This window comes from Phasianus colchicus, chromosome 13 (assembly GCF_987193195.1).
Source record: "Phasianus colchicus chromosome 13, bPhaCol1.hap1.1, whole genome shotgun sequence".
NCBI classification, from domain to species: Eukaryota; Metazoa; Chordata; class Aves; order Galliformes; family Phasianidae; genus Phasianus; species Phasianus colchicus.
Window position 1 is genome coordinate 593,899 of NC_143448.1, and position 27,700 is coordinate 621,598.

Here is a 27,700-nt window from a genome sequence, read left to right on the forward strand (position 1 = left end):
ACAGAAAGACACAAGTTTAAACATGAAAGCAACTATGAATGCTTTGGAGAGAAAAAAATAGAATGTAATGTTAATAATCCCTGTAATGTTAATAAGCTAAATAACAGTTCCAAAGTTTAGTATCTTGATGCTTTACGGAGCTCCCATAAAATGGCTCTGAGCCATCCCTTTCTAATGATTTTGCACACCCACGCAACTTGCTCTGTGGGGATGGAAGATAACAGGATTTAGATCCTTGACACACTGCAATTGATTTAACAATAAATATTGTCCATCCTAGTTTTGGGTTACTATAAGATGAAAGCAAAAATGTATATACTGATCTACTGGTTTTCTTTTAAAAAGCATTCATCTGATGCTGAAGGCTAATTCTGTAAAGCTGAAACTTAAATCCCAGCAGAAACAGGTTCCCAGATATTAAAAACAAACAAACAAACAAACAAAAAATCATAAAAGTATGTATAATGAAATCTTTAGGCATGTGACAAACTTTGTTTTATATATTATATGATTTCAGAACATCTGTCACACACACTCACAAACTTTCCTTAGAAGGAGAAGCAGAAGTTTAGATGATGATAAAGTTATGTTCTTACCACATTAGAAGGTTCCAATTTCTTCCTTCTAGCAAGGTCAGTGATATTATTGCCATTGTAGTTGATGCTCTCCATACAGCCTTTGAAATTTTTTTCTGCTGTTAGAACTTGGCTTCCCAGAAAAAGGCATGCCTCCAAAGGTTATCTTTGAATGTATCAGAAAATGAAAGACAGTTACTGGAGGACAAGGGCTTAGAATTTTTGCTTACTAGAAAAAGAAAGTATCAAACAAGTACTGGAAAAGTAGGAAAAAGTCTATGATGAAGTCATGACTGCAAATATTTTTGGTGGTAAATTGTATCTGTTATTAGGTTTTCCCAAATACAGAGAAAATATGTATCACAGTTACATATAGACTGTAACGAAGAGAAGGTCTCTAAAAGGAATGCACTTTTAAATGCTTGGCAGAGCAAAATGTCAGTATTGTTAAGAAACAAGAATTTGTTGGCCAAAGAATGTGCTGTCTGTCTGATCTTGGAGAAGAAAAGTCTGCCTTTCTTTACAAACCTGAATGCAGAAAGTTTGAGAAGTAAAGGTGCCCAGTAAAACCTATTTCAATATGTAGACTGAAACAAACATTAAAATCAAAAAAAATCTACTAAATCAAAAGGGAAGAAGGAAAGTGTTGCTTTATGTAGAACATCCATCAGTTTGGTAGAGTGTCAGAAGTGAGAAGTGGTTGGTGGCAAGTCAGGAAAATAATTCTTCTCTATTATGATGCTAAAACTAACTAAAAATTGATGATAAGAAAAGAGAAGCAACTGGCACCTATAGAGAGCTTCCCTGTTATAATATTAGCCTAGAACATGGCTTTGAGAGCACAGGGTTGTCAGCAAAAATGAGTCTGAGGGCAGGAGGGAAAACGTGAAAGAGCAAAAATGTTACAGCATTTACAAAAATACATTGTTGGGGAAAAATAATTCCCTCCTCCCCCTTCACCCCCCTTCCATATTATGGTATGTATATAGTTATCTTAATCAAAAAAGTAACCAAGGAACAAAGGCTATAAAATACAGGTGTTGTGCTGTTTCCTGTTCAATCATCCCTTCCCTAGGGAACAATCTAAATACTAAATACTATTACTAAAATTCTGAAAAATGAAAGTAGTATTTCTGACCCTTATTACTACTTGGGAGAAAAAGGAGATATCATATGAAGGACTTGGAATGGGAAACTCAAAGTTACTGTAGACAAATTGTTGGATAGCAAAAAATACAGTGAGTTGTGGCCAGTTTACCAGGCAAAACGTTTACTCTTTACATATTAAATTGCATGGACAAGACAGTGTTATACTACTTTGCATGCCCAGAATGGGAAAAAGCAGATTTCAATTCAAAACTTAAATATCAATAATAAATGGAGACAATTGTGAATTAATTTCTTTTTTATTTAGTTTAAAAACAAAAACAACAGCACAAAAATGTTTCTAAAAATCTGTTTTTACTCATGACTGGAAAATCCAAATGTGATTTCCATGCATCTCGTGGGCCTGAGATAAAGACAATTTAAAAGGCAAGAAAGAAAAAAAAAGGGGGGGGGGGATGCTATGATGGTAATGTTTAATATTCGTGTGGGGGGTGAAAGGTGTACTTGAGTTGCCTAAGCACAAGGTTCTACTGCTATTGGTGATACCTGGGGTAGTGTGCCTTAGTAACCTCTGCTTTCTGCTTGAGGAGGTATGCATCTCTATAAATTCTCTGCCATTTCTGCCAACACCATGGGAGTGCTGCAGATATCTAGGGGTTCTTAAATGTTGTTGTTAGGGGAACACGGTAATTTCTGGAGCTAATGGTAGCTCAGGGATCTCCAGCTCTGCTGACTGTAATAGTAGCTTGAACACCTAACTCATGTGCAGATATCTGAATTTAGATGTATTAATCTGAAACCAAGTTCCACCTGAAGAGTTTCGGTCGAAGAAACCTGCTTGACAAGTCTGTCCAGGTTTAAAGTGGGGCTTTTTTTTAGAGGTCAACACATATGAGGAGGAGCTGAGGTTGGCTCAGCGCAGAGCAGAGGAGCTGAGGGGAGGCCTGATGGTGGCTGCAGCTCCTCACAGGGAGCGGAGGGGCAGCGCTGAGCTCTGCTCTGTGTGACAGCGACAGGGCCCGAGGGAACGGCATGGAGCTGTGTCAGGGGAGGGCAGCTGGGGCTCAGGGAAAGGGGCTGCACCACAGGGCGGTGGGCATCGAACGGGATGCACAGCGCTGTGGGCACGGCCCAAGTGCTGGAGTTCAGAACTCTCAGACGTTGGGTTTGATTTTGGGTGGTGCTGAGTGGAGCCAGGGGTTGGACTCCATGATCCTTGTAGGTCCCTTCCGACTTGGGTTATTTTATGATTGATTTTTTTTCTTTTTTTTTTTTCTTACACGATAGGAAAAAAGCACCTGTCTGTTGATAAGAATAGTCACAACAAGGTCTAGCCAAAAACAAATTGTCAAAGTGCCAGATTAGAGGAAAAAAAAAAGGAAGTGCTAAAGGTTTCTGGCAGAAGGAAATAGATTGTATCAGCTGCAAAAGTTGAGATTTCTGAGTTGAAGTCTGAATTGTGCTTTCTGAAGTTTAGTAAATCATGCTGTTTTGATGCTCAGATTTGAAATTAAAAAATGGAAGAGTCAGATAAGACTGTAATATATTGATGCATGTTTAAAACACAGAAGTACTTCCCATAAGCTTTACTTGTCTTGGTTTACCAGGTACCCAGGGAAGGAGTGTTACGTGATTAATACAAACAGTTCAGAAAATGGTTTAGCTACATGCATCTTGCTAGTCTCTGCATTTATGGCAGCAGCAGTCTCATAAAAGAGGAACATCAGTATCATAAAGCTCAATTTGTCTTTCTGTTTTTTCTACTTCGTTGTCACTTGTATTTCAAGCATCAAAATTAAGCTATAAAAACTGATTAAGCATACTGGTAGCTGTCCAATGCGCTATTATACCATTTATTAAATAGCTTTATTTTTATTTCCCAATTTTTAGGTTTAAATGAAAATATGGAAAATAAGTGAAATAGAATTGGAAGAAGATTGTGATTTGAAACTGGAAGGAGTAGTGATTTTTCAGTATCAGAAAATATGGCTACTTCATTATTTCTTAATTCTATTTTATATCTGTGGTTGAAATTAAACAATGGTGTCAAATTGTAAAATGATAAGGATTAATGTTACTGTAGTAGTACAACAGGATGAAATGAAGCCCAGATTATTTAAAACAAAGACAGTTGCAGTAATGCTGGTTTTCCATGAGAAGCCAAAATAATAGCGGTATTTAAAATATTTAAAAGCTGTTCTGTCTTTTACATCCATTTCATTACATTCTTGTATAATTTTTTATGGGGGGTGGGGGAGGAATCTTGCCTGGAGAAGCCTTACCAAAAACTGTATGGAAGAATGAAAGTTTCAATGCTAACCATTATCATCAGTCTAGTAGTCAGCAGAAAACACTTTCTTCACGTGTTATTTTCAAAGAAGCATTTTAGGGCTGTGGGACTCTTAACATTCTAACATGATAACCTTGGGTTAAAGAAACTGTTAATTCCCAACGTTTATGAAATCCCAGCATTCAGCAGAATGCGGGGAGAATTTGCACAGGGCTGGCATCAGTTGATAGAGCTCAACTCCCCAGGCTTCCTTCATTTGTGCCTGCATCTTTAGTCTGAATAGCTTCATGCACCTCTGCTGTGCCTGCAAGGCTGAGATTAGTTTTGACTTTTGTGGAAAGTAAAGGAGAAAAAGGCATAAATCAGAAGATTTCAACATTTTTAAAAATATAAAATGCAACCTAGTGCAAAATACAAAATCTGTCAGCATTCCTCAGAGGTATGAGGCAGGTCAAAGGGATCCACAATCCACAAGCCTATGGATTGTATATAAGCTGCTCATTCAGTTTACGTGTTTGTCTTTTTCTTGGATGAGAAATAGTTGCTGTTTATTATTTCCTTAAATGCAACACAAGCATTTACTCATAATATCCAATCTGAGAACACCGTTCTTGTAACTGCTTATGAAAATCATAGATACAGAAATCAAAAGAAACTGTTTCAATCTGCTTGCATTTAAGGAAATAGGAAGTCTCTTTCCACCCTTGCGCATATTTAAGACTGTTTTCTGACAAACTGCTAGCTAAAGGCTTCAGTCTTTCTTTTTGTGCTTACTCCCTCAAGGGAATAGCTGAGCTTTTGTAACTGTCCCTACTTTGAAGTTTTCTAGTGGATCCAGGTTGGTTTCAGTATCCTCTATTCCTCACTTCTTTCTTTTCTACCATTTTCTTCAAAAAGCAGCATGTTAAGAACATAAATTTCTATTCTGTTAAGAGTCTTCTCCTGCAGTTAGCTGGTTAGTACATAATACTTTGCTTTCAGAAGATAGGAAATGGATTTGTGGTCATTCTAGATGTTTCTTATCAGGTAAACTCTCATATGTATGTGTTGGAGAAATTCTAATCAGTTCTTCAGTAAAGGTATTATGAAAGCTCAGACAGACTGTTCTGTCATTATTTACCAAGAGATCTGTCTCTTCCTAAAAATAAACAAGACTTTTTGAATTAGGATGTAATTTCCTTTTAAACTGAAAAACTGGAGAAAGACATTTTCTCAAGGGGGAACTGCAGTGGTTGGAAAGAATCTCTGCAAGTCATTGAGTCTAACAAAGCTGGTTCCCTACAGTAAGTTACAGGAAAACGTCCAGATGAGTTTTGAATATCTCCAGAGGAGACTCCACCACCTCTCTGGGCAGTCTGTTCCTGGGCACAGTAAAGAAGTTCTTCCTTGTGTTCAAATGGAACGTCATTTATTCCAGTTTGTGTCCCCTGCTCCTTGTTCTGTCATTGGGCTCCACAGGCAAGAGCCTGGCCCCATCTGCTTGACTCCCACCCTTTGGGTATTTATAAGCATTGATAATATCCTCTCTCAGCCTTCTCTTCTTCAGGCTGAACAGCCCCAGGTCTCAGCCTTTCCTCATACAGGAGATGCTCCAGGCCCCTCATCATCTCTGTGGCCCTCCACTGGGCTCTCTCCAGAAGTTCTGTATTTCTTGAAGTGAGGAGCCCAGAACTGGACACAGCACTCCAGATGTGGCCTCACCAAGGTAGAGAAGAGAGGGGAGATCACCTCACTCAACCTGCTGGCCACATTCTTTTTAATGCATCCCAGGATACCATTGGCCTTCTTGACCACAAGGCCACATTGCTGGTTTGTGGTCACCCTGCTGTCTACAGGGACACCCAGGCCTTTCTCTGCAGTGCTTCTTTCCAGCAAGTCAGACCCTAACCTGTACTGATACATGCAGTTACTCTTCCCCAGATGTAGGACTCTGCACTTGCCCTTGTTGAACCTCATAAGGTTTTTTCTCTCCCTTTCCACCCTGTCCAGGTCTTGTTGAATGGCAGAAAGATAAAAACTGATCAATGCTTCTTGAGGGAAATTCCCAATGTATTTTAGGTGTATACAAGATTATGTAATACTGTGTGAATGTTGTTATGACTGGGTGACAGTTCACCGATCAGTTCACAGATGTTTTTGCTTCTCAATTGTTTTTACAAAATGTAAATAGTATTCATGAGAAGAGAATGTGATTGACTTCACTTCTTCTAGCAAAATTTTGGCCTTGGAGCTTTGTATCTGTGCAGACTGGAACCATAAGTCAATCACAGAACTTGCCACATCACCATTTGCTTTGGTAAACCATCACCACCCCCTTATTCAATATTCTTGAAGGTTCCCTTTTAAGTGAATTCAGATCTGGTCCAGTTGTGGAACTTGCAGCTTTCAGCGTAAGAATATTGTGAAAAGAAGAAGTATCACTAGTCTGTACAGTACTAACACATTTCATTTTACATATGACATTCTTAACAATAGGCTTTTATTATTCATTCTTTGTCATACATTAAAATAAAGGATGTTTTATTTTCTTTCATGTACCAAACAGTTCCATTTGTCTTAAATACTCTATACAACTGCAGATAATTACAGCAACATAAAAACCAGCATTATGACATACCTAGAGGGATTAGTTTGACTTGTGTTTGGTTCCCAGGTCCCAAGATGCCAGTATCTGGGAAAGTGGCAAATGGAAATTCAACTGTGCAGAGGAACAGGAAAAAAACCCTATATCTGTATATCAGCAATACAGAAATAATTGATAAAATGCTCAGGAAACAAGCTGTGTTTAACCAGCACTGTCCAATCCAGCCTGTTGCAGGGTCCACGACAGCAGTGAGAGGAAAGAGCAGCAGACAAGACTCCTCTGGCTTGTACCATGGTATTAGTTCTAGCACGCTTAAGTTCTGCATTTGAAGTTACATTAGCAAGCCTGATGTGCTTGGCAACAGCACAACATCTCACTCCATATGTAACGTATTTTCTGTGGCAAAGAACTTCTTTGTTCATAACTCACGGACTTTGCATGTTCATAAAAGCTGTTACATACTTTGGAAAGTTCAGGCATACCTTCAATCCTCCTCTGTATTCGATTCCTACTGACTTCATAGTAACTGCTGTTCCCAGCAGAGCTCAATGACAGCCGGCGCAGGATCGGGGCTGAATTTGAGGTAGCAGTCACTGGCTGAAAGGAATTCCTGTAATATGCTGCACTCCCCGAAGTACGATATTCAGTGGAATTTCGACGGGCTGGGCTTGACAGATTTACTGAATTAAGTGCAGAATCCATAGAGTCCTCAGAAAAGCGATGCTCTTTGGAAGTGCTGTTTTCTTCTATACGTAACGTTTCTGCTACAGAAAACAAAAGCATCAATCTGTTCAAAACGATGGGCTTTGTAGCTTTGTTATTTAATTCCTTGCTATGTTCTCTTGAAGATAATAACAAGCTCCAAGCCTGTTAACAAGTCTCCTGTGAGACAAGACTTACTGAAGAATAGTCATTCTCAAGTAATCACTGGTCCTTTACTACATTAAAAAATTTCCAGTAAAATGTCTAATAGACAAGTTTGAGACAGTCTTCCATAAATCATCTCAGCTGTATATGTTAAATATTATGAGCAGGATGTGGACATAAGGTTTGATTTTTTTTTCATTGTCTGATATTAGCATTAACACATATGCAATCTCAGTCAAGCATTTTCATTATCTTTCTTAATGGTTATCTTCTGAGAATTTGTTTAGGAGTGCATTATGTTTCTATTTTTTATAAATATAAAAAGAATTTTTTTAACATAAAAAACCCTCTCATGTTAACTAGCAAATGTTTAATTTGTTCTACACAGTAGAGGGAGTCTCTAACTTCATATGCAAGAGGACAATTATCATCTGTAGATCTCCATATGTTCGGAGACAATAGCCATCACAAAAAACTGAAGAGACTACATGCAGAGCTGCAGAAGGCTGTAAATCCTAGACTCACATGCACACTAACACAATACAGTCTGATCACAACGCTGCAACTACGAGTCGTTAAACATCAGTGGGAACACCACTCCATTCTCTCATCATTGTATGTTCTCAGCTCCACTTGCACTAGGCCAACATCTAGCCTGAGGAAGAAGTTGGAAGCCTGATGCAAAAATCTGCATGAAACAAATGCTGCTTTGGCAAGAGAGTTAAGAGCTGGAAAATATAGCTAACGGGTTCACAGAAGTGTAAACTCCACATTACCATCTTGAAAATTACTCTATGAAAGTTATAAAACATATGCTAGTGGAGCAGCATATTCTTGGGGGTAACTGGTACAATCTGTGAAACAAGTTCCTAGAATATGCTCTTTATTACTCTTCTTATATGACAACTTCCAATAATTTCTTGGGAAAATTCCAGAATTAAATAAAGGAAGAGTATTTTCCACAAACAAACAAACAACAGCAACAAAAAACACACAGAGAGCTTTTTAAGCACGTTTAACTTGTTCTATTAGCAATTACGTTCTCTCTCCTGAAGCCTGTATAAAACTGGAGTTTAGTGAAGAACTTGAGGTGTATTTCACAGTTATGATATTCAGGCAACATTATCCCAAAGTGGAACAAAGACACCCAGAGAACCGGTTCCCTACTTAGTGAATTCAGTAAAGCAAGACATGCAATCCACCATAACATCTTCTATTAAACACAACACTTATGAGCTTAGAATCAGAAAATCATAGAATGGCTTGGGTTGGAAGGGACCCTCAAAGATCATGAAGCTCCAACCCCTCCACCATATGCAGGGCCACCAACCTCCCTATTAAATATTAGACCAGGCTGCCCAGGACCTCATCCAACTGGCCTTGAACACCTCCAGGAAGAGGGGTGTCCACAGCCTCTCTGGGCAGCCTGTTCCAGCACCTCACCATTCACTCTGTAAAGAACTTCCCCTGATACTCAACCTAAATCCTCCCTCCCTCAACTTAAAGCCATTTCCCCTTGTCCTGCCATTATCTTAAGCTTATCTTAACATAGCTCCTCAGGTCACATACACAAGGTGGGAAAACTGGCATACTTCATAGGATGATCATCTTTTAAAATAGGTGTTTCTGTCCAGCAGCTATACTATCCCAATCCACTCCCTTTCAATTCATCTAGCCTCCCTACAAACCAACCCCAACTGCAGTCTTGTTATTGAAAGCACGGTAACAGGTATGAGAGCTGATTCAGAATTGGTGTCTGACAAATACAGTTTTGCAATTAACGGAGCAACAAATGACTCTTTTCCTACTTCGACATGTGGAGCAGATGCGAGTAGTAGAGGGATGGAATGAGAACAAGTTTTTTTCTGTTACTCAGGAGGTTCCACTGCAGAATACCTGAAATCTGTGTAGATGTATAAAAGGCCAGTAAAATGCCTTATGTTTCAAATGTAAGGGTGACAACAGACTGCGAAAGACTGAAGGCCTTCGAAGGAATTGGACGTTTTGTTTTCTTGAAGCTCCTCTGGGAATAAGTTAGTTGTTTTGCTTCATACATAACTGCATGATGTAACTGGCTGCAGTAGTAAAGAACACTCTGTTTTCAAGGGGAGGGAGACAGAGTTGTTTCTCTTTCCCTTCTCTTATCTTTCAAAACTTTAAGAAGAAACTGTAATGGAACAGAAATGACAGCAAAATCTGCAAAACATATCTACGAGTAGATCAGAAGGAAAATGAGCTGTTTGAAAGACCCTTTCCCACAATTATTCCATTTTGCGTTCAAATGGTATTTCAAAACAACTCTTTCAAGACAACTGTGTCTCAATGGAGCCAGAACATTTCAGGGGCAGATCTTTCTTGCTAACCAGCCCATGACTGACCGCTATGAAATTACCTCCAGATTTTCAGCACAGGACATTGCTCTAATGGGAAACACACAACAGTAGAGAATACTTTGTCTCTCAAAATACACACAGTACAAACTCAGACCTCTTTTTTTTTTCAATCCAAGTAACTGCACTTTACAATAAGCTATTGATATTAAAATGAATTTGAAGAAATACATCAACTTCATCTATAAAAGGGTTCCAGGATCAAAATGCTCATCAGGGTACAACACGCGTGCCGACTTACTTACAGGGAGATTTCTTATAAGAGAAGCAGGTCTAAGACATCTGTTTATCTCCAATTTAAACAACTTAATTTAGGTAGAATTATGTGTTTTACAGCTATTCACGCAGTTGCTTACTAGAGATATCTGATTTAATTGCAGAGATGTTCTAGACCTAAACCAGGGTCTATTTAAGACAGAGAAAGCTCTGCATTGACAATTTTTATATTTGTTGTGGTTACATCATTGAAGTGAATACATTGTGTTTATACTAAATTGTAAGAAGAACCATTTTTAATAAGCTTTAACATTTTAATTTGATATCCTCTTCTGATTTAAGTGTGGCCTTATGACTCTCCATAGAAAAAGATTATTCTGCCCACACTGAGGCTAAATGACAAAACCCCAGTAACTTAAAAAAAAAAAAAAAAGAGAGAGAAAAAAGAGAAACAAATGACTAATCTCAAAAGCCTTTGGAAATATTATGCAAATATACCACAGCAATAGAAAGTATCAGATGGGATGAGTCACATCAACAAGTTACCATGGTTTGACAAGTAGCAAAAGCAGAGTAAAACCACTCTTTCCTAAGTCTCTCTGTGAGGTTTAAGCTGACACGCTTCACTTCACATCTGAGGCAGACTACAAATCGGCACGAGCTACTGCACCTCAGCCATGGCACAGGCAAAAGCTTTCCTTGTCCTGGAGTCAGCTGCACAGAGAGGCTCTGCTGCTCTGGTCCCTGCCACGGCTGCATTTTATCCAACCCATTCCTGTGCTCATCTGAGCCCACGATGAGTCAGTGCAGAGAAGCTAACTGCAGATATCTCCTAGCTTTGCCAAAATGTTTTCTGTGCTTCACTGGGTCAGCTCGTCACCTCATCAGCAGGGAGGCTTGGGATGCACTACACGGACAAGGAGGCAAGGAGAGCAGGAGCAGAGCAACTTCTAGGGGCAGCTAGCCATACATTCAGTTAAACTGTACCATCAAAACACATCCTTGCTCTTACAGTCATTAGCCCAAACCAAGAGTTATTAGAGTTGCTTCCAATTTATCTCCTAATCCATTTCAAGGGAATTGTTTTTCTACTAAATAGCCATACAGGAAGCTTCAAATGTCACCTATCTGCCTGAGTGATTTCACAAAAAAGACTGACATGTTTAGGAGAAAGACTTCTTGAACTTGCAGTAGATCGTCCATAAGCACAAAATCCATGCCACTGATCAATAAATATCTCCATTCTCAGCTGTCAAGGGCTATAGACATACCAGAGAAATACACTATACTCAGTCCTTTTGACTAAAAATACCAAAATCATACGTAATCCTCATATGTATTACAACACAATGTAATCACCTTCAGATGGATGAGCATCACTCCTCGGAAGCTTAGGGGAAAGGGGAGCTGTGTATGGTGGAGAGTCCTGAGAGTATCGTTTAACACTTCCGTTTTCATGTATTTCTTCTTTTGCTGTGAAAAGGAAAGATATCACCAATTTATTATGGTATAAAAATGCTCACAGGGAAAGTCAAAGTACAAAAGCAAAAACATACATCAAGTCATTCACCAGGTAACAAATCCATTTCACATAGAATCGGTCATTCAATACAAACTTCAAAAGCTGAAGTAACAGCTTAGTTTATACTATCATCATCCAAATTTCCAAATTTAGGCTACTCTCCTGAAAAGTATTAAAGCAAATGACTTTTATTTGATGAAATGAAACAAATACAATTTCTCTACTGGAAAAAAACAAAACAAAACAAATAAAAACCGAAATACCAAAACCACCACAATACTTTATTTTCTAAAGCAGCACCTCTAAGACTGAAACTGCATTGATGTCAAAGTTTCCTCAGCTATGGCTCCTGATAACCCTTGGACCGGGACTCGTAATACCAGCACTGCAAGCCATTTGATGGGAGACCCTGAGCATGTTATTTCCCTCTCACTCTATATACCCCCAGAGTACCAAAACTCACATAAAATGTCACAAGCAGCCAGCTGCAAAACCCACCTTCTCTACTAGACTGTATGCTGCAGAATTTAAAATTTTGGAGCCGCCACTGAGCAAGGTGAACAAAGAAGGAAGAAAAGAGTATTTAATGTTGTAGGATAGGCTGAACTGAATCATCTCTCAGAGCAAGCCCCTTCTTATAAGGTAGTAAGCATCTTTCTCCAAGGTTATTTTATGATTCAAACATAAATTGAACAGGCAAAATGTGAAGTTTTGAGTCTGTTCTTTTAGTAACCCAGTGGTACAATTCCTACTTGACCACAAGAAAGTTAGGAGAACAAAATGATTTCTGCACATGTGGTATGAGCTATCCCAACCTGCCACAGCACTTGTGCTCTGGAACGAATCCTCTAAGAACTGAAGAGTATTCATTTCAATCAATTAAAGTTATAGCAAAGCAGATTAAAATGTTAAATTTCATAAAGTAACCACACTTATCAAAAATATCAGTACTTGTAAACAACAGCTGTTTGATAGTACCTGGTTTGTTCCTATCGTACTCCGTGGGACTATGTGCACACCCCATGTAGGGGCTGAAAGGCTGGCTACTGAAAAGATTATCGCATTGAAGACTGTGGCAGAGTTTCTCCAAGAAACGTAGGACAAACGATGCACTGTTTACAGAAGGAAGATTGATGGCATGCTTATCCCCATCAAAGGAAGCTGTGAATAAGAAGATGTCAAACAGCCCCTGAGCATCACGAAGTATAGCAAAACACTAACAAGTAAAGGAGAAGACATTCAGCTTTGATTTAAAACATGCAAGACATGAGAGGAATAAACAATCTTTCTGGTGTTTAACGCGTTTATATCCAAAGAACTGGTTGTACCTTCCATTGGATCCATGCCACTTTAAATTTGCTCTATGAGAACTTATTTTCAGAAAATAACACTGGCTTTAAACGAGTATAACAAATCTATTCTCTCAACATCAAAATCTTACAGGCAATTTCAGTTGTTTGCTTATAAAACAGTACCTCTATACCACCTATTTGCAGGAGATAACCAAGAAAAGATCCATTACAGCACTTGCTGGAGAGAAAAAAAAATAAACTTTTTTTTTTTTTTTTAGTTTGCAACTGAACTGAGCTTACTTGCAATAGCATGCTGGCATGCATCACCACTGAAATTTTGACTACAGAAACTCATCTTGTCATTTGATATTTTACCATTAGAGAAATCCATCCTGCTGTCAACGCTACAGTGATGAAACTCCAACTTAATTCTAAAAAATCTAGGTGGCAGAGATACCACAAGAATGGACTTGAATGAGTGATTACAAAGAGACTGAACATGGGCCAACATCTTTAACTTATTAACTTCCTTCCTTGCTCCCTAAATATTTAGAATGATAGTAGTACTATAGTAGTAGTAGTTAATGATAATTTTCCCTTTTTGTGATACTTGGTGAGATTCCGAAAAAACTTACTGTTGCAAATGCCACCACTACATAGGTAAATAATTACAATTACGTTATCTGAATCCTTTGGTTATTTCTAATTAGAAAGACACTACAACAGGAACAAACTTGTAAATTATGCTTAGGGTTGGAAAGAATCAGTGTGAACACCAGGTTTATGCATCAATTTGTCTTCTCAGGCAGCTTTCTGTTTTTGAGTTTCCAAATGGTAAGCAGAGCTGTAAAGGATCACATTTGGTTAGTGGCAGATGCATTTTCAAAAAAAAAAAAAAAAAAAAAAAACAAACCCACAAAAATTACAAGAAAGCCTTTATTCACAAGTCTGAAATAAGAAGCATACCCATATTGCGTTACAGAAGAAGACAGATATTACATGCAAAAACAAAGAAAACGCCCCAGCTCTAGCATATTTTATGCTTCCTTAGGAAATCAGAAGCGTGACTGACTTATACTGTTAAGTGAGCCTATGATTAGGGTTAATGCAAGTACACGAGCTAGCATCAACAATAACACACTACCTCTCGTTTGCTTTCATTGTGTGGTGATCAGTGCAGGTGCCTAGAGTTTAAGAGTCAGTACCACAGGGATAAATCCTGGACCCACGGGTTTCCATGGCCCATTCACATTCTTTCCAGACTCCAATGTTTGAATGAAAACCTAATGATTCACATGTGGCTCAGACACAAGGCTCTCTACCTCCTGTTTGGGGAAAAGGTCTCGGGAGGCATATTTCTGCTAGGAGCTCAACCAGTTCTGGAGAGCAAATGGGCTGTGAGACCCAGCACAGCCTGATCTCCTGGTATTTACTTCAAGGTAGCACTATCAGCTGCAGCAAACATTCAGATAACTTCATAATAGCCTCACAGGTAGTCTTACATGGCCCTAGGGAAATTACTTGTTCTCCACATCTTAATTTCTCATTTTGAAAAGAAGCACTGAAAAGAATAATATTATCTTAGAGTTGTCAGGAGGATAAAGCAAGAAACATCTGAGGCCATCTGAATGCCCCAAGTCACACCATGAGAAAAATCCACAAAAAAAAGAAAACAGGATTCAGTGCAAACACAGCTCCCTTGTACTCCAAACATCTGAGGGCAACCATAGGAACTCCAAGCAAAGGAGTGGGATCCAGATCTACAGGCTCAACTCTCTGCTCTGCCTGGGAACAACATAAGCTTCTTACTTCCAAGATAAATGCTAGGGCTGAAAATAAAAAGGAGCACTTCTGAGGTGCAACAACCTCAACCTCAAATGACAAATAAACAGGGAATGGAGCTTGTTTGTGCAACCCCAGCCCTTGGGATGAAGAGTCATTCTCATTTCTTTACTTTTCATTGTGTAGGTATGTTTCAAACAGCAAGCTCAAGCCAGGAGAAAGGCTGAGCACTAAACTATCAGACAAATGTGTCTGTCTGATAGTGAAGAAAATCACCCAAGAGACTGATTTAATTCTCTGCTTGAGAAGGTTTATCTGAACCTCAGTCTGTTTCATCCCACTAAATGACACAGACTCAGAGCTAGAAGCAGAAAAAAGGGGCTGACACCACCACCATGAGTGCGCTTGCTAATCAAGCCTTTAATTTCCCTTTGGTTACATTTGCTTGAATTGAAACCTTATGCATCAAGCAAAATTAAAATGGTTTGTGCTTTTGTTTTGAGTAAGAAAAAATCCTAAATTCAACTCCATTCAAAACAATTATTTTCTCTGGCAGCTGAACCAAAAGAACCCACTAATTATTCACACATATTGTAGCAAGATTATTTCATCCAAGTCCCAGCATGCAGTTTTCTACTATAGCAAATACAATACTTGCCATGAAAGTTCATCACAAAAGATTTAGATTTCTTTCCTTAATCTCTGATGCAGACAATTGTTTTTCTTGCCAGTCTTAAAGAAAAACCAACTATAAAAAAAAAAAACAACAACTTTCAAACAAAAACTCTACAAGAAAATATTCTCACAATTTCATTCTGCAATTTCTCATTTAATTCTACTGTCTACACCCTACCTTCCTATTCAACTGCACAGTTGGTTTTCACAGAATCACAGAATGGCCAGGGTTGGAAGGGACCTCAAGGATCATGAATCTCCAACCCCCTGCCAATGCAGGGCCACCAACCTCCACATTCAGTGCTAGACCAGGCTGCCCAGGGCCCCATCCAATCTGGCCTTGAACACCTCTAGCGACGGGGCATCCACAGCCTCTCTGAGCAGCCTGTTCCAGCACCTCACCACTCTCTCTGTAAAGAACTTCCCCCTGACATCCAACTTAAATCTTCCCTCCTTCACCTTAAAACCATTTCCCCTTGTCCTGCTGTTATCTACCCTTTCAAAGAGTTTTAATGCGTTACATTAACCTTAGCCACATTTTGTTCTTCTCAAAATATATCCCTCAAAAATTTTTTATAAAATGACTTACGATTTGACTTATCACTCAGTGAGCCTCTCAGCAACCTATCCAACAAGATGATGAGAAGACAAGAGCTAAAAAACACAGGAAACCCACAAGGGCCTTGTGGCTCTGTGAATCTAGCAGTAATTACAATAGTAATTCCTGTTCCTATAGGATTTTTGAATGAAAACATATCAGAACTAGATATTTATTTATTTATTTATTTATTTATTTATTTATTTATTTATTTATTACATCTGCTTTGTAAAATAATTACTTTCAACTATTCCATCATAGCCCACATTCACCACTCGCCTACAATTTAGTCCTTCTTCTAGAACAATAACAATCAGAATACTGGCAAAGCACATCTCAGTGTATTTTGTTCCAAAAAAAATGACTTGTTGGAATGAGGCACAACAAGGCACAACTATGTTATTATATTAATAATATAATAAAATTTCATATGTTTTGCAAAAAATAAAGTAATACAAGTTTCAAACCCATACTTACACAGTTCCAGTAAACTTCTATTACAAAGTAGAAAAGAAGCATCTATCTTTTGAACAAACTTGTGCAGACACATAAGCAAGGACTACTGAAATTCTGCTATATGCAGGTCAGGGTGCTATGTTACAGACACTGTTAGATAGCAACATCTTTTACAAGGATTTAATTAAACCTGTATTCCACTAATCATCTTTCAAACCTGGTGTTAATGTAAGGAGATTAAAGTAACACCAAGTCTTTTTACTGCCAGCGATAGAATTATGAATTGATGTGCTAACTGCCATACAGAGACTTCCTAGCCTAGAAGGAAAAAAAAAATGTCAAGCAGCAGCTATTCAGTTTGAGATGTAAGGATAATTTATCTGTAGGCATGGCATTAATATGTAGCAGAACTAAACCTATTCCTTAATAGAGGACATAAGAGAACGAACACTGACCTAAGAGACCAGGGAATGGGAGAAAGGAGGAAGCAGCAAATTTAACATGTGGAATCACTTGCCTGGAAGCTAAAGAGATTAGCTGGAAACTTTTCACTCACTTGGTTAAGGTATTAAGAACACAAACATTATGTATGGATAAGATTATGAGAATGACTTGAATTAATAAAGCTGATACTCCACTCATACTGAGCTTACTTGACAAATGTATAGCTTGTATAGCTGCAGCTGTTGAGATGCACAAGCTCTGCTTATTACCAACAACCTAACTGTACAGTGTACATGTAATTCAACTTTGCTATTGCTAGACTCTGATTTAAGAACTGTTCAGAAAATCCTGGACTCCCAGTGATATAAAGTATACTCCACCAGGACTATCTTAATAAAGTAGTTCACAAACATACATTCTTGACTATGCTTAAGGAGTTACAAAAGTGATAGAATCTCACTGCAGGTTACTTCCGTTCTTTCTCCCTACCCTAGGTTCACAAACAAGTGAAGAAACAAAAAAATTAGAAACATCTTCACATACCAGTTATCATTTCCCCTCCATGACGGCCAGATTTCAGAAATCCAAAGACTGTTTTGGATTGATAGGCACAATCCACACAAGCTTGTACAGCTTGTTGAAGTACCACGTTGACAGGACCTGGTCCAAAGTGATCTGGAAGCTCCTGAACCTTTTTCTTATCCAGGTGAGGCCCAGAATTTCCATGCTTGTTGACATAAACACACACTGAAAAAGAACAAGCCATATTTATACAGAATATTTCTGCTTTCTTCACACCTAGTGCACACAGAATAGAGACATGTTTCACGTGCTAGAACTGCATTGTTTCTTAAGTCCCAAATTCACTCCCATCTGACCTCTAAAGCCTTTCCGTACCCTGCTAACGTACAAAGCTATCACAGCCTGCATCTCTACTCACGCAATAGTCCCAGCAAAGCAAGAACTACCAGTACATGCTCTAAACTACCAAAAATCTATTCTTAAAAGTTGTCCTTGCTGCCCTATTTTTTCTCAGATTTGACACGATACAACAAACCAAACCCTATAGCATACGCCTGCTATTGGTGCCCATTCTGAAGCACCCACACAGCGTTAATAATGTCTGTGCACAATGGTCAGTATCTGCTATCTTCAGCAACCATGCATGTATGATTTCCACACTACAGTTTGACTTTCAGTGCTAAACAAAAGAACAGTACTTACCTGGAAACTGTGCAAAGTGGTTTAAGGCTTATCATGAAAGTAATCAAATAGGACTACTGAAAACAGAGACAATGAAAAACTCTCTTTCAAAAGGAACAACAAGGCAGAAAAATATGGAGAAAAGCTGTAACTGAAGGGTTTTTCTTTCTTCTTTTTGGTCTTGACTATCACATGACCAGGAATGCACAAAGACATTAGTACTGGTTAAATCTGTGGTGACTAAGCAGACAATCTAAGTGATACGTAATAGAAAAGACTGCTGCATTTTCTCAGCTGTAGTACCATTCTGGCTTAGTTAGAAGCATAGATTTTAAAAATGAAACATTTCTATGAAGTGCTTCACTGATCTTGTGTCTTCATGCCTATCTGCTTAGTCTCTGATGTCTGCAAATTGGAGGAAGCCGCTTTGTATGAATAAACAAAGATACAAATCAGCAAAAAGAGCTTTCATGACATCTTCTGTCTGACCTCAATAACAGCTGAAAGGTTTATTTTCCTAGGAAACACATAGGTATTTTCCCCTCATCCATCATTGAAGTTGGGATGGAGAAGAGCCTGACAACTTCTATTGTAAAAACAGTTTTTAATTTTGTTTGGGATACTTTTGACATTTAACATAAGTTATGGGCTTTTTTAGAAAGATCTGAGCTTTCAATTGACAACCTACAAATTGTTTCATTACAGAGTTACAAGCCCCTCAACAAGCCAGCTCATTAAGTGGCTTATTTTTGTTTTGCCAATGCTTTTTAAGATACATTTCATTACATTTTCTCTTAAGTTTGCTTGTTTAAAAATAAGGGAGATATTTCCCCTGATTGCTTTTACTTGGTTTAAATGGACTTGCTTTTTTAATAGAACACTGAAGAGAGACAAAATCTCCATTTTGTGTTATTAAAGTCAAGCGTGCATGAAAGCAAAATATCATATGAGCTTTTAGCTACATCAAATCCCATTTCATACATCAGAGAATGAGACAGAAATGAAACAATTGTACAGTTTCCTCCTTCAGACAGAGCAAAACTGACAGGTTTAGCAGATGTGTTCAAAGTCTCTGTGCCCCAGCACTTCTTGTTTTAATGCAGGCATCAAAATACCAGTTCTACAAAGTAACACTGGCACCTACAAACATCTTACGTAGTAGGTGAGTAAGTTCGCAGCACATTTCCATAAGAAGACACTACTAATTTTCTTGAAATTGAAGTCATTTCACACTAAAAATATCATTATTTTTTTTCTTTTACCTGTGGATATAACTGCTGCAGTTGCACCAGACAAACTAATTCCATCTTTAAGTATCTGCGTAGTGCCACTGTCCCCATCAGGAGAAGAAAGAGGAGAAGGTGGTGCAGTAGTCAGTTGCTCTGGTAAGACTTTTTTCTGTTTTGAGAAAAAAAAATAAAGTATTTAATGTTTTTTAAGTAGTATGCCAAACCTTTCCACTATCATTTATCATACTATTGAGTGCATGTAGCTCCTCATTACAGAAGTACTACACACTGCAAAGATGATGAAGCCTGGGAAGGGATGATCAGAAACTGCCTGCGTTTACAGCTACTTCAGCAATGGAGGGGAAGACAAATGACTTGAAAAGGAACCCACTTACAGTTGAAAAGGAGCAGGAAAGCAATGAGCTATATATAATCAATTCATGACCCTTCTAAATTTTAGGAATCACAGAAGAGGTATTTGGATTACTTTCCCACATACATTCTTCCCATTACCTGGGTTTACCACAATTCCAATAAATTATCTGGACTGTGCATACATTGTCATACCAATTCTGATTCAGATTTAGCTGTCAACTTTACAGAGCATCTAGATTTTCTCCCAGCTTGTCTCAAAGAGGTTGAAATTCTTACATAAACACTTTCAGAAACTGATGCTCTATGCAAGGTATCAAATAAAACAATATAGTTGAGTCACTTGAGTTTGCAAAACTTTCTTCTTTCCCAAGCCAACCTTATTTGCAGCCTATTATATACCACACAGACAGATTTTATAGCACAAGGATGTAGAAATCAGTCAGTGTCTCCCAGCTGAGAAAAAAGAAAATGTTGCAATTTAGTTTGGGCTGGGGTCTAGAAAAGAGGTGTATGCTAGAAAGGCACTTCTGATGTGTTATGAAAATACATGGAAATAAAAGAAGCAATTAATTGGCAAAAAATTCTTCACCTCTTCCTTCGCCATTTATTCTTGCACAAGAACATATTACATCGTCATTTTCTACCCTGAATAAAAAAAATTAGGAATATAAGAGATTAGTCAAGGTGGTTAAGGTAACAGAGACCCGGATAATCGTGTGGACAGAGTTTGTATCTAACACTGATCTGCAGCAAAGAAAAAAAAAAATCTGCCAAGCTGCCAGGGAAAGCTTCAATTTAGAAGTGCAATGTAATAAAAGTGTAATGGATGGATAAGGAGGATATTTACTAAATAGTACATTAACAAATTATATAGTAAGCAATCAAAATACACACACTATTCCAAAGAACAGTAGTGCCCAACTTCTCCACAACACCTACTAAGAATTGTAGTTCTTTTCTTCTAAAGTCTATGGCATGGTAAAGAAAATTTCTGTGCTCTTTATAGATCTAAGACGAGAAAATAGGTTTGGAAAGAGAAATTATTTGACAACACAGCACTGGATAGAATCACCACAAACGTAAGAGATAGACTGCCAAGGTTTGGCACTGCTGTGAATGAGACGAGGTGGAAAGGGTCAAACATTGAAGCAGTGATGTATTACTTGTCAGAGATTGCCTATGCATCTTAACACTGGGAAACAGAAAGGTCTCCATCCTTAACACAGAGAACAACAATGCAGTTAGGAAGTTAGAGCTTTTGATCTGAAGCCTGGCATTCCTGAAGCCTCTCTGCACAAGGGACTCTCCAGGGGACCAGTTGTCTGTTGTCATGCTGCAAAATGCCAGCGGTCGAGTTGAGAGGAAAAAGGAGGGAACAGGAGAAATGTAGCATGAAAACAAAATGTAAATACTAAGCTGTAAGCCAGAAGAATTGTCTACCCTCTACACGAATGCATAAGTGTGGTGAGGCTAGCCAGCCATTTCTTACTGTCTCCTCCAGAACGAGGAAAGAGCATATTTTGGGAATACAGTGTGTTATGCTTGCTCAGCTGAGTAATTTGTAATCCCAAAGTGATGAGCAGCACACCGCAGTCCAACAGCCAGGCTGTGTCTATCTCATTTTTTCCCTCATTTCTCCTCTCCATCTCACTGAGATGGGGGCAGTGAATGAACAGCCATGTGACGCTCAGTGATCTGCTGGGTTAAACCACAATGCATCACCATATCTTAAAGAACTTGCACGCTGTAAAAGATTTCTTCTTTTAAGAACGTCAGCTTGCCTTTATAAAACACACAGAGTATCACGTCCCTCAATGCCACAATGACATGTTTCTTAAACACCTCCAGGGACGGTAACTCCACTGCCTCACTGGGTAGCCTGTGCCACTGCCACAACCACTCCTTCCAAGAAGTTGTTTTTCCTAATATCCAATCCAATCCTGAAGTCATTCCCCCTCCTCCTATCACTGTTATCTGGGAGAAAAATCAATCCCCACCTCACCACAACCTCCTTTCAGGAACTGTAGAGAGCAATAAGGTCTCCCCTGAGCCTGCTCTTCTGCAGACTTAACAATTCCAGTTCCTTCAGCTGCTCCCCATAAGGCCTCTGCCCCAGACCCCTCACCAGTTTAGTTGCCCTTCTCTGGACACGCTCCAGTGCCTTGATGTCTTTCCTGCAGTGAGGGGCCCAAAACTGAACACAGCACTCGAGGTACGGCCTCACCAGAGCTGAGAAGAAAGCGATGAGCACCTCCCTGCTCCTGCTGGCAACACCATTTCTTATATGAACCGTCCTTTTCAACCCAAGCCATTCTATGATTCTACGAAAAAGCCATGAGAAAACAATATGGAGTAGAAGTCAGAGAACTCTGTGCCATCATCACCAGAGATGTAACCTATAAAAACAGATTAAAACAAGACCTCTTTTTCTCAGAGTTCCTCAAGTTTAAGTAGCCTCAACCTTTTTCATCCTGTTCACAATAGGATACGATCTCCTTATGGCATCATCTGAGTGCTGATGGAAGGATTCTAAGTGCACACAGCTTCTACAGTCCTCGGACAATAGAAAAATCATGCTAAGGCAGATGCTCTCCACCAGTAAGAATATCCACACAAGATCACCTGCCCATAGTATATTAGTCTGTCCAAACCACGTTAGTACTGAAGGTCAATGTAGTATGTAGTATTCTCACAATGCAGCATGTGAGAAACCTCCCATGAGCTAAGCAATTTCAGCTGTGAATCCTTATCTAGAATTGCTTGAGGATTCTTTTTTGAAGGCAGATGCAGTACAGGTTAGAGAATAAAGATGATTTTTGCTCCATTTTGAGTTCGTTGTCCTTACACAGAAATTGCTGGGTGATACTTTAAAAACTAGCAGACTAAGGCTGTTGATTATAGAAGTTACTGCAGGATTTAAGAGCTACTAGCCTAAGCTAATAAAAAAAAAAGTATAATTTTATGGAATGTAAGCTAAAAGCCACAGTGCCTTAGCTAACCAGTAGTCACAACAGCTAATTCAAAATGACTGAGTAACAATTACATGCTCAAAACACCTCTTTCTTAAAATATTGAATTCGTTGTCCAGATGCCACAAAACACATTGGTTGTTTCAAAAACCTATAGAGAATTTCACACTGATGTCAAGAGAAAAGGCCAGGACACCTAAGAAACCAGCAAAGAGCTGCAGGATCCCCTACCTGCAGCAGCTCGTGTGAAGCACAGAGCTACTGGAACACTGGTGCAACCCAGTTTCAGATTGCTTCCACTCAACACTGAAAATTCTTTCAAGTATTGTCTGCAAGAACACAGGGACCTAGAAATTTCACAAGTTATTAAGTTATAGCTATAGTCATAGTTTATCTGTGTTCTCCTGCCTCCATGTAGTCATAAGTGATTATTCTTGTATTACCACAGTCAGCGCTGTTAAGTGCAGCAATTCAACTACACTGATGAATTAGAACTTTTGCCCAAAAAATGAAGCTGAGCAAGGAGGGTGGAAAGGGAAAACAGCACACTTATCACAATTGACAAAAAGAATTCACATTCTTACTCTCAACTATTCCAAAATTCAACAGATTTCAATGCTCTCTGATTTAGGTTTTGTAACAGAAAACTGAACATCCCTCATCTGCTTAAGCCTTCAAAGAATGCTTCTGCCACTTCAGTTTTGTTAGATTTGTAATATGGAATCAGCACTCTCTTGACCTTTGCCCTGTGAAATAAATTGTTATGCTGCTCCTTTAATGTATTTCCATCCATTACTGCATGGATGGCATCACATCTGCAATAGAACCCAACATTCACCACCAAGTAACCAATCGATGCCTTGTAAAAAAGGGCTGATCTGAAATAATAAACACATTTTCCTTACTCTGTCTTGTATCTGAACAGGTATTAACCAGACCCAGTTGTACCACAGCACTGGTAAAATACTGAAAGCAGAAGGCACTGCCATGTGATCTTATGCTGTAAGGCAGGCCCTGTAAGTAATAACTGAAGTTTTATTCTCAAGTCAGCACCAGACACCAAGGGTTCATACATGTATGAGTCCCAATTAGGAAGTTCAGCTTTTCAAAAACCAGAGTTAAATATGTTAAAGGCTGCTATTTAATGATTTCACAATGCAGCAAGCTGTTAATGACAGGTAAATTCAGCAGAAGTAGAACTTCCATATGCAGAAGATCATTAACAACATCAAATTTACTACATCTAAGAGCCACTAACAGAGCCCAGTAAGCCATATCAATTTTATCTACAAATATCAGTCTTCCAGAGGTGAGTTTTTGCACACTTGAAATGTACAAAAGATCAATGAATAATTGTCTCACCTGAAGCTGGAAAGCATCAGTTTTTCAAGTTAATTTGGTATAGACTTTCTGCACCGAACGTTTACTGTTTCAAGACCTCAAGAGGAGATGAGCAATTGCTTGCGCATCCGTTGTTATAAATCTAGATTACAAGTATGTGTGTGTATATGTAGATATACATGCCATAATTATTATGCTTTTCTTTTTCTCTATCTCATTTTTTCCCTCATTTCTCCTCTCCATCTCACTGAGATGGGGGCAGTGAAGGAACAGCCACGTGACGCTCAGTGATCTGCTGGGTTAAACCACAATGCATCACCATATCTTAAAGAACTTGCACGCTGTAAAAGATTTCTTCTTTTAAGAACGTCAGCTTGCCTTTATAAAACACACAGAGTATCTTTGTAAGCAGATTCTGTCAGAAAGCAATCTTCTAACTCAATCCTGACTATTACAAAAATTCAGTACAGTTCTAATTATTAAAGGCAGCCATTCAACCTCACATGAAAACAGACTAGAGCACGTTTACACACGTATTTTTTGCCCTACTGACAAAGAATGCACACACAGCACAGAGCACCCACTTGGCACCTAAGAATGAAGTTCTTACATTTTATTGCTACAACAAACACAGAAGTGTTGAGTTTGAAATTTCAGCAGGATTCTTCCAATCAAAACATTTTCCTCCTGCTTAACTGACCGTAACATTTGCAGAAGTCACAGACAACTGTAAGCTTCTACAGTTTCAAGGAACAGAATAACCCATATTGGAAAATTCGAGACCAAAAATAAAGCTGTCTGCATAACCGAATAAAGGCAGATCTCACTATAGATCTATTTTCCACTGATGAAAAAGCAAATTTGCTTGCTGTTCTTAATTACAGTATTTGTAGGGCATTTCATAGATGTATTACAGCATTAAGAACTCTCTCCTCTCACCCCCATTCTCATAAGCAAATGCTTCCCTCTTGCTGCTTCCACATTCTATCACCTCATTAGTTAATTATTGCTTAAACGCAAACATACACTACCTGCATATGTTATAATGGAGACTTTGTTTTACTTTCTCATACACAAGAATACAGCTAAACTATAAAGCCAGAAAGGTAAAATTTATGCAACTATGACTTAATTACTGTCAGGCTCTTAGCCTTCAGGAGAAGTACATCATCAAGATCATAGTGGGTTTTTTGTGTCCCAATTAGAACACCACCATTAAATGTATGACAAATAAACGTGTTAGGAAGCAGAACAACTCCTACAAGATAACTGACTTTCCTTCTACTTGTACACACCATGTGAAGGACAGCTCAAACTCTGAGGTGCTCGCAACAGTCCAAAGCAAACACCTTGCTTCTCACAGGAAGAGATGGTGAGCAACTGCTACACATCTGCACGCTGACAAAAGACACGCTCAGCATCCTCACAACATTGCTCTGTTGTAATCTAACGTCTGGATGAACATAAAAGCTCCTGAACAGTGCACGGACTCAGGATTCCAACACAAACAAGAGGATTCTCTCTCTTCAGCCCTACATACTTTCTGCAGACCATCAGACCACTGCTACCGAGCTTCTCCACAGCTGTGTAGAGACAGCTACTTCATGTGGAGTCTCTGATTGTCTTCTCGCATCCTTTTAAGTGGTATGACATTCTCATTGTGGCACTTTGATATTGTCACCTTGTGTACAGTCTGACTGTGACTCATATAACCACAGACTGTTCTCTTCTGCACATAATCGCACATCTCTTTTTTCTTTTTTTTCTTTTTTCCCTACAGAATACCTCATATTTCCCCGTTTCCTATGTGTTCCTATCTGCCTCTATGTTACCACCCACCTCAACCCAGCAGTACCGAATGACACATTCCTTTTTTCATACCTTTTCCCCCAATGTGTGGAAATCCCACTATCCCCCATCACACCATGCCCACTAACCATGTTCCTCAATGCCACATCCATACATTTCTTGAACACCTCCGGGGATGGTGACTCTACCACCTCCCTGGGCAGCCTGTGCCACTTCCTCACCACTCCTTCTGAGAAGAAACATTTCCTAATATCCAACCTGAACTTTCCCTGTGCAGCTTGAAGCCATCACTTCTCACACTATTGCTGGTTACCTTCACAATTGGTCTGTAGTGTTGTAGTTTTGCAGAGTTACTCAACCTAACTTCTCCATTCTGCTTGCTTCCCTCCTGCCTGCGCTCCTGGACTGGTTTGTGACAGCTAGGCTAGTCTTGTACTACACTCCTTATCTTTTCTGTGCGGACAGATAGTTCATTCACAATCTTGAAGCAGTTTCTTTGAGTAACTGCCAGGTTTCAAACATTTTTTCATCTGTGTCAGCTTTCTGGGACATCATACTGAGTTGTTGTAGGGGTTCATTGTAGTCTATCTTCATGAGATATTTTTATTTTGACATCCTTGCTTCTTTTGAAAATGATGTAATTTCCCTGCAAAAACCTGCAAAGCCATGCATACATGTATGTATGTATATACGTATAAAATATGTATGAAAGCATAAGTATAGCGTATATATAAAAACATGTATGCATGCATGCGTACATACTATATACTGTAGTGTATACATACATAACTCTCTCTGTTTCTAAAGAATAACGAGAATTTAAATATTTCCTGGCTTTTGTGACCAATTAATTCAGATTAAGACCCATAAAAGTAAACAAAGGATGATGGGTGTGCCATCAGCAAACAAGCTTGTCACACTGCTGGCAAATGGAAACAGGCATGACTCCTTACTCATTTTTCTAATAATCCTGTGCAGAAATTGTTGGCTTTGCATCCACTGCCGCTAGTTAGGTGAAAGTGCTATGGATCCCTTTAGCTGCCGAATTACAAGAGAGCTTTAAAAGTTTTATTTTGTTCTGCTGTTTTTACTGGTGACGGTGGGTGATCTTGCACACATTCATTCTCAAGTCTGTTTATTAGCTACCGATTTGCTCAGGTTGCCAAGAAAGCCAATGGCATCCTGGCTTATATCAGAAATAGTGCAGCCAGCAGGAGCAGGGAGGTGATCCCTGTATTCAGCTCTGATGGGGCTGCACCTCAAGTGCTGAGTTCAGTTTTGAGCTCCTCACTACAAGAAAGACTTTGAGGCTCTGGAGCGTGTCCAGGGAAGGGCAATGAAGCTGTGAGGGGTCTGGAGCATATAAGTCTTACAGGAAGCAGCTGAAGGAACTGGGATTGTTCAGTCTGGAGGAGGCTCAGGGGAGACCTTATTGCTCTCTACAACTGCCTGATGAGAGGTTGTGGTGAGGTGAGGGTCGGCCTCTTTTCCCAGGTAACAGCGATAGGACAGGAGGGAGTGGCCTCAAGTTGTGCCAGGAGAGGTTGAGGTTGGGTATTAGGAAAAATTTCTTCTCAGAAGAAGTGGTGCTGCAGTGGCACAGGGAGGTGGTGCAGTCACCGTCCATGGAGGTGTTCAAGAACCGTGTGGATGTGGCACTGAGGGATGTGGTCAGTGGGGATGGTGTGATGAGTTGGAGGTTGCACTAGATGGCTTTAGAGGATTTTTCCAACCTTAATGATTTTATGATTCAGTTATGTATTGCTTATTTCTGTCACACTGTCTAAGCACTAAGAATTAAATGGTGAAGATTCATCTTCCTTCTTTCTGAAGAACCACTGACCGCTCTGAGGGCGTTACTTTAAGTGCAGTAGCGACACTAGCACTGGCTGGCTGAATTCGACTTCCACACTGAAGAATTTGGTGCTTTATTTGGTATATATTTGGATTTCTTTTCTTTCCTTCTTCCCTTTCTT

The 27,700-nt window shown here is 39.1% G+C and overlaps 1 protein-coding gene across 7 annotated transcripts; it reads right to left on the minus strand.

Annotated features, from left to right (window-relative positions):
• Positions 1–658: 658 nt before the first annotated feature.
• LOC149916086 (sex comb on midleg-like protein 2) lies at positions 659–27,700 on the minus strand. Of its 7 annotated transcripts, XR_016470804.1 has the most exons (8): positions 27,568–27,700; positions 20,195–20,250; positions 19,264–19,399; positions 17,342–17,545; positions 12,530–12,712; positions 12,050–12,098; positions 11,389–11,502; positions 6,427–7,320 (listed from the first exon to the last, which is right to left on the minus strand). XR_016470804.1 is itself a non-coding variant. In XM_090149645.1 (6 exons), exons 1-6 carry the CDS (start codon positions 20,207–20,209, stop codon positions 698–700), a joined length of 696 nt encoding a protein of 231 aa, XP_090005771.1. In that variant the 5' UTR covers positions 20,210–20,224; the 3' UTR covers positions 659–697. The 7 variants fall into 7 exon arrangements, 5 of the variants coding, with proteins under 5 accessions (XP_090005771.1, XP_090005770.1, XP_090005769.1 ...); XM_090149645.1 differs by lacking the exons at positions 6,427–7,320; positions 12,050–12,098; positions 27,568–27,700 and adding an exon at positions 659–741 and having other exon boundaries at positions 20,195–20,224; XM_090149644.1 differs by lacking the exons at positions 12,050–12,098; positions 27,568–27,700 and having other exon boundaries at positions 6,432–7,317; positions 20,195–20,224.

Coding starts and splice junctions, on each gene's coding strand:
- LOC149916086 (XM_090149643.1), bottom strand. Junction 17,546..19,263: donor TGCAGCAGTTATATCCACAG/GTAAAAGAAAAA, acceptor GTTCTTTTTCAG/TGTGTGTTTATGTCAACAAG. Junction 12,713..17,341: donor TGGAGGGGAAATGATAACTG/GTATGTGAAGAT, acceptor TCTTATTCACAG/CTTCCTTTGATGGGGATAAG.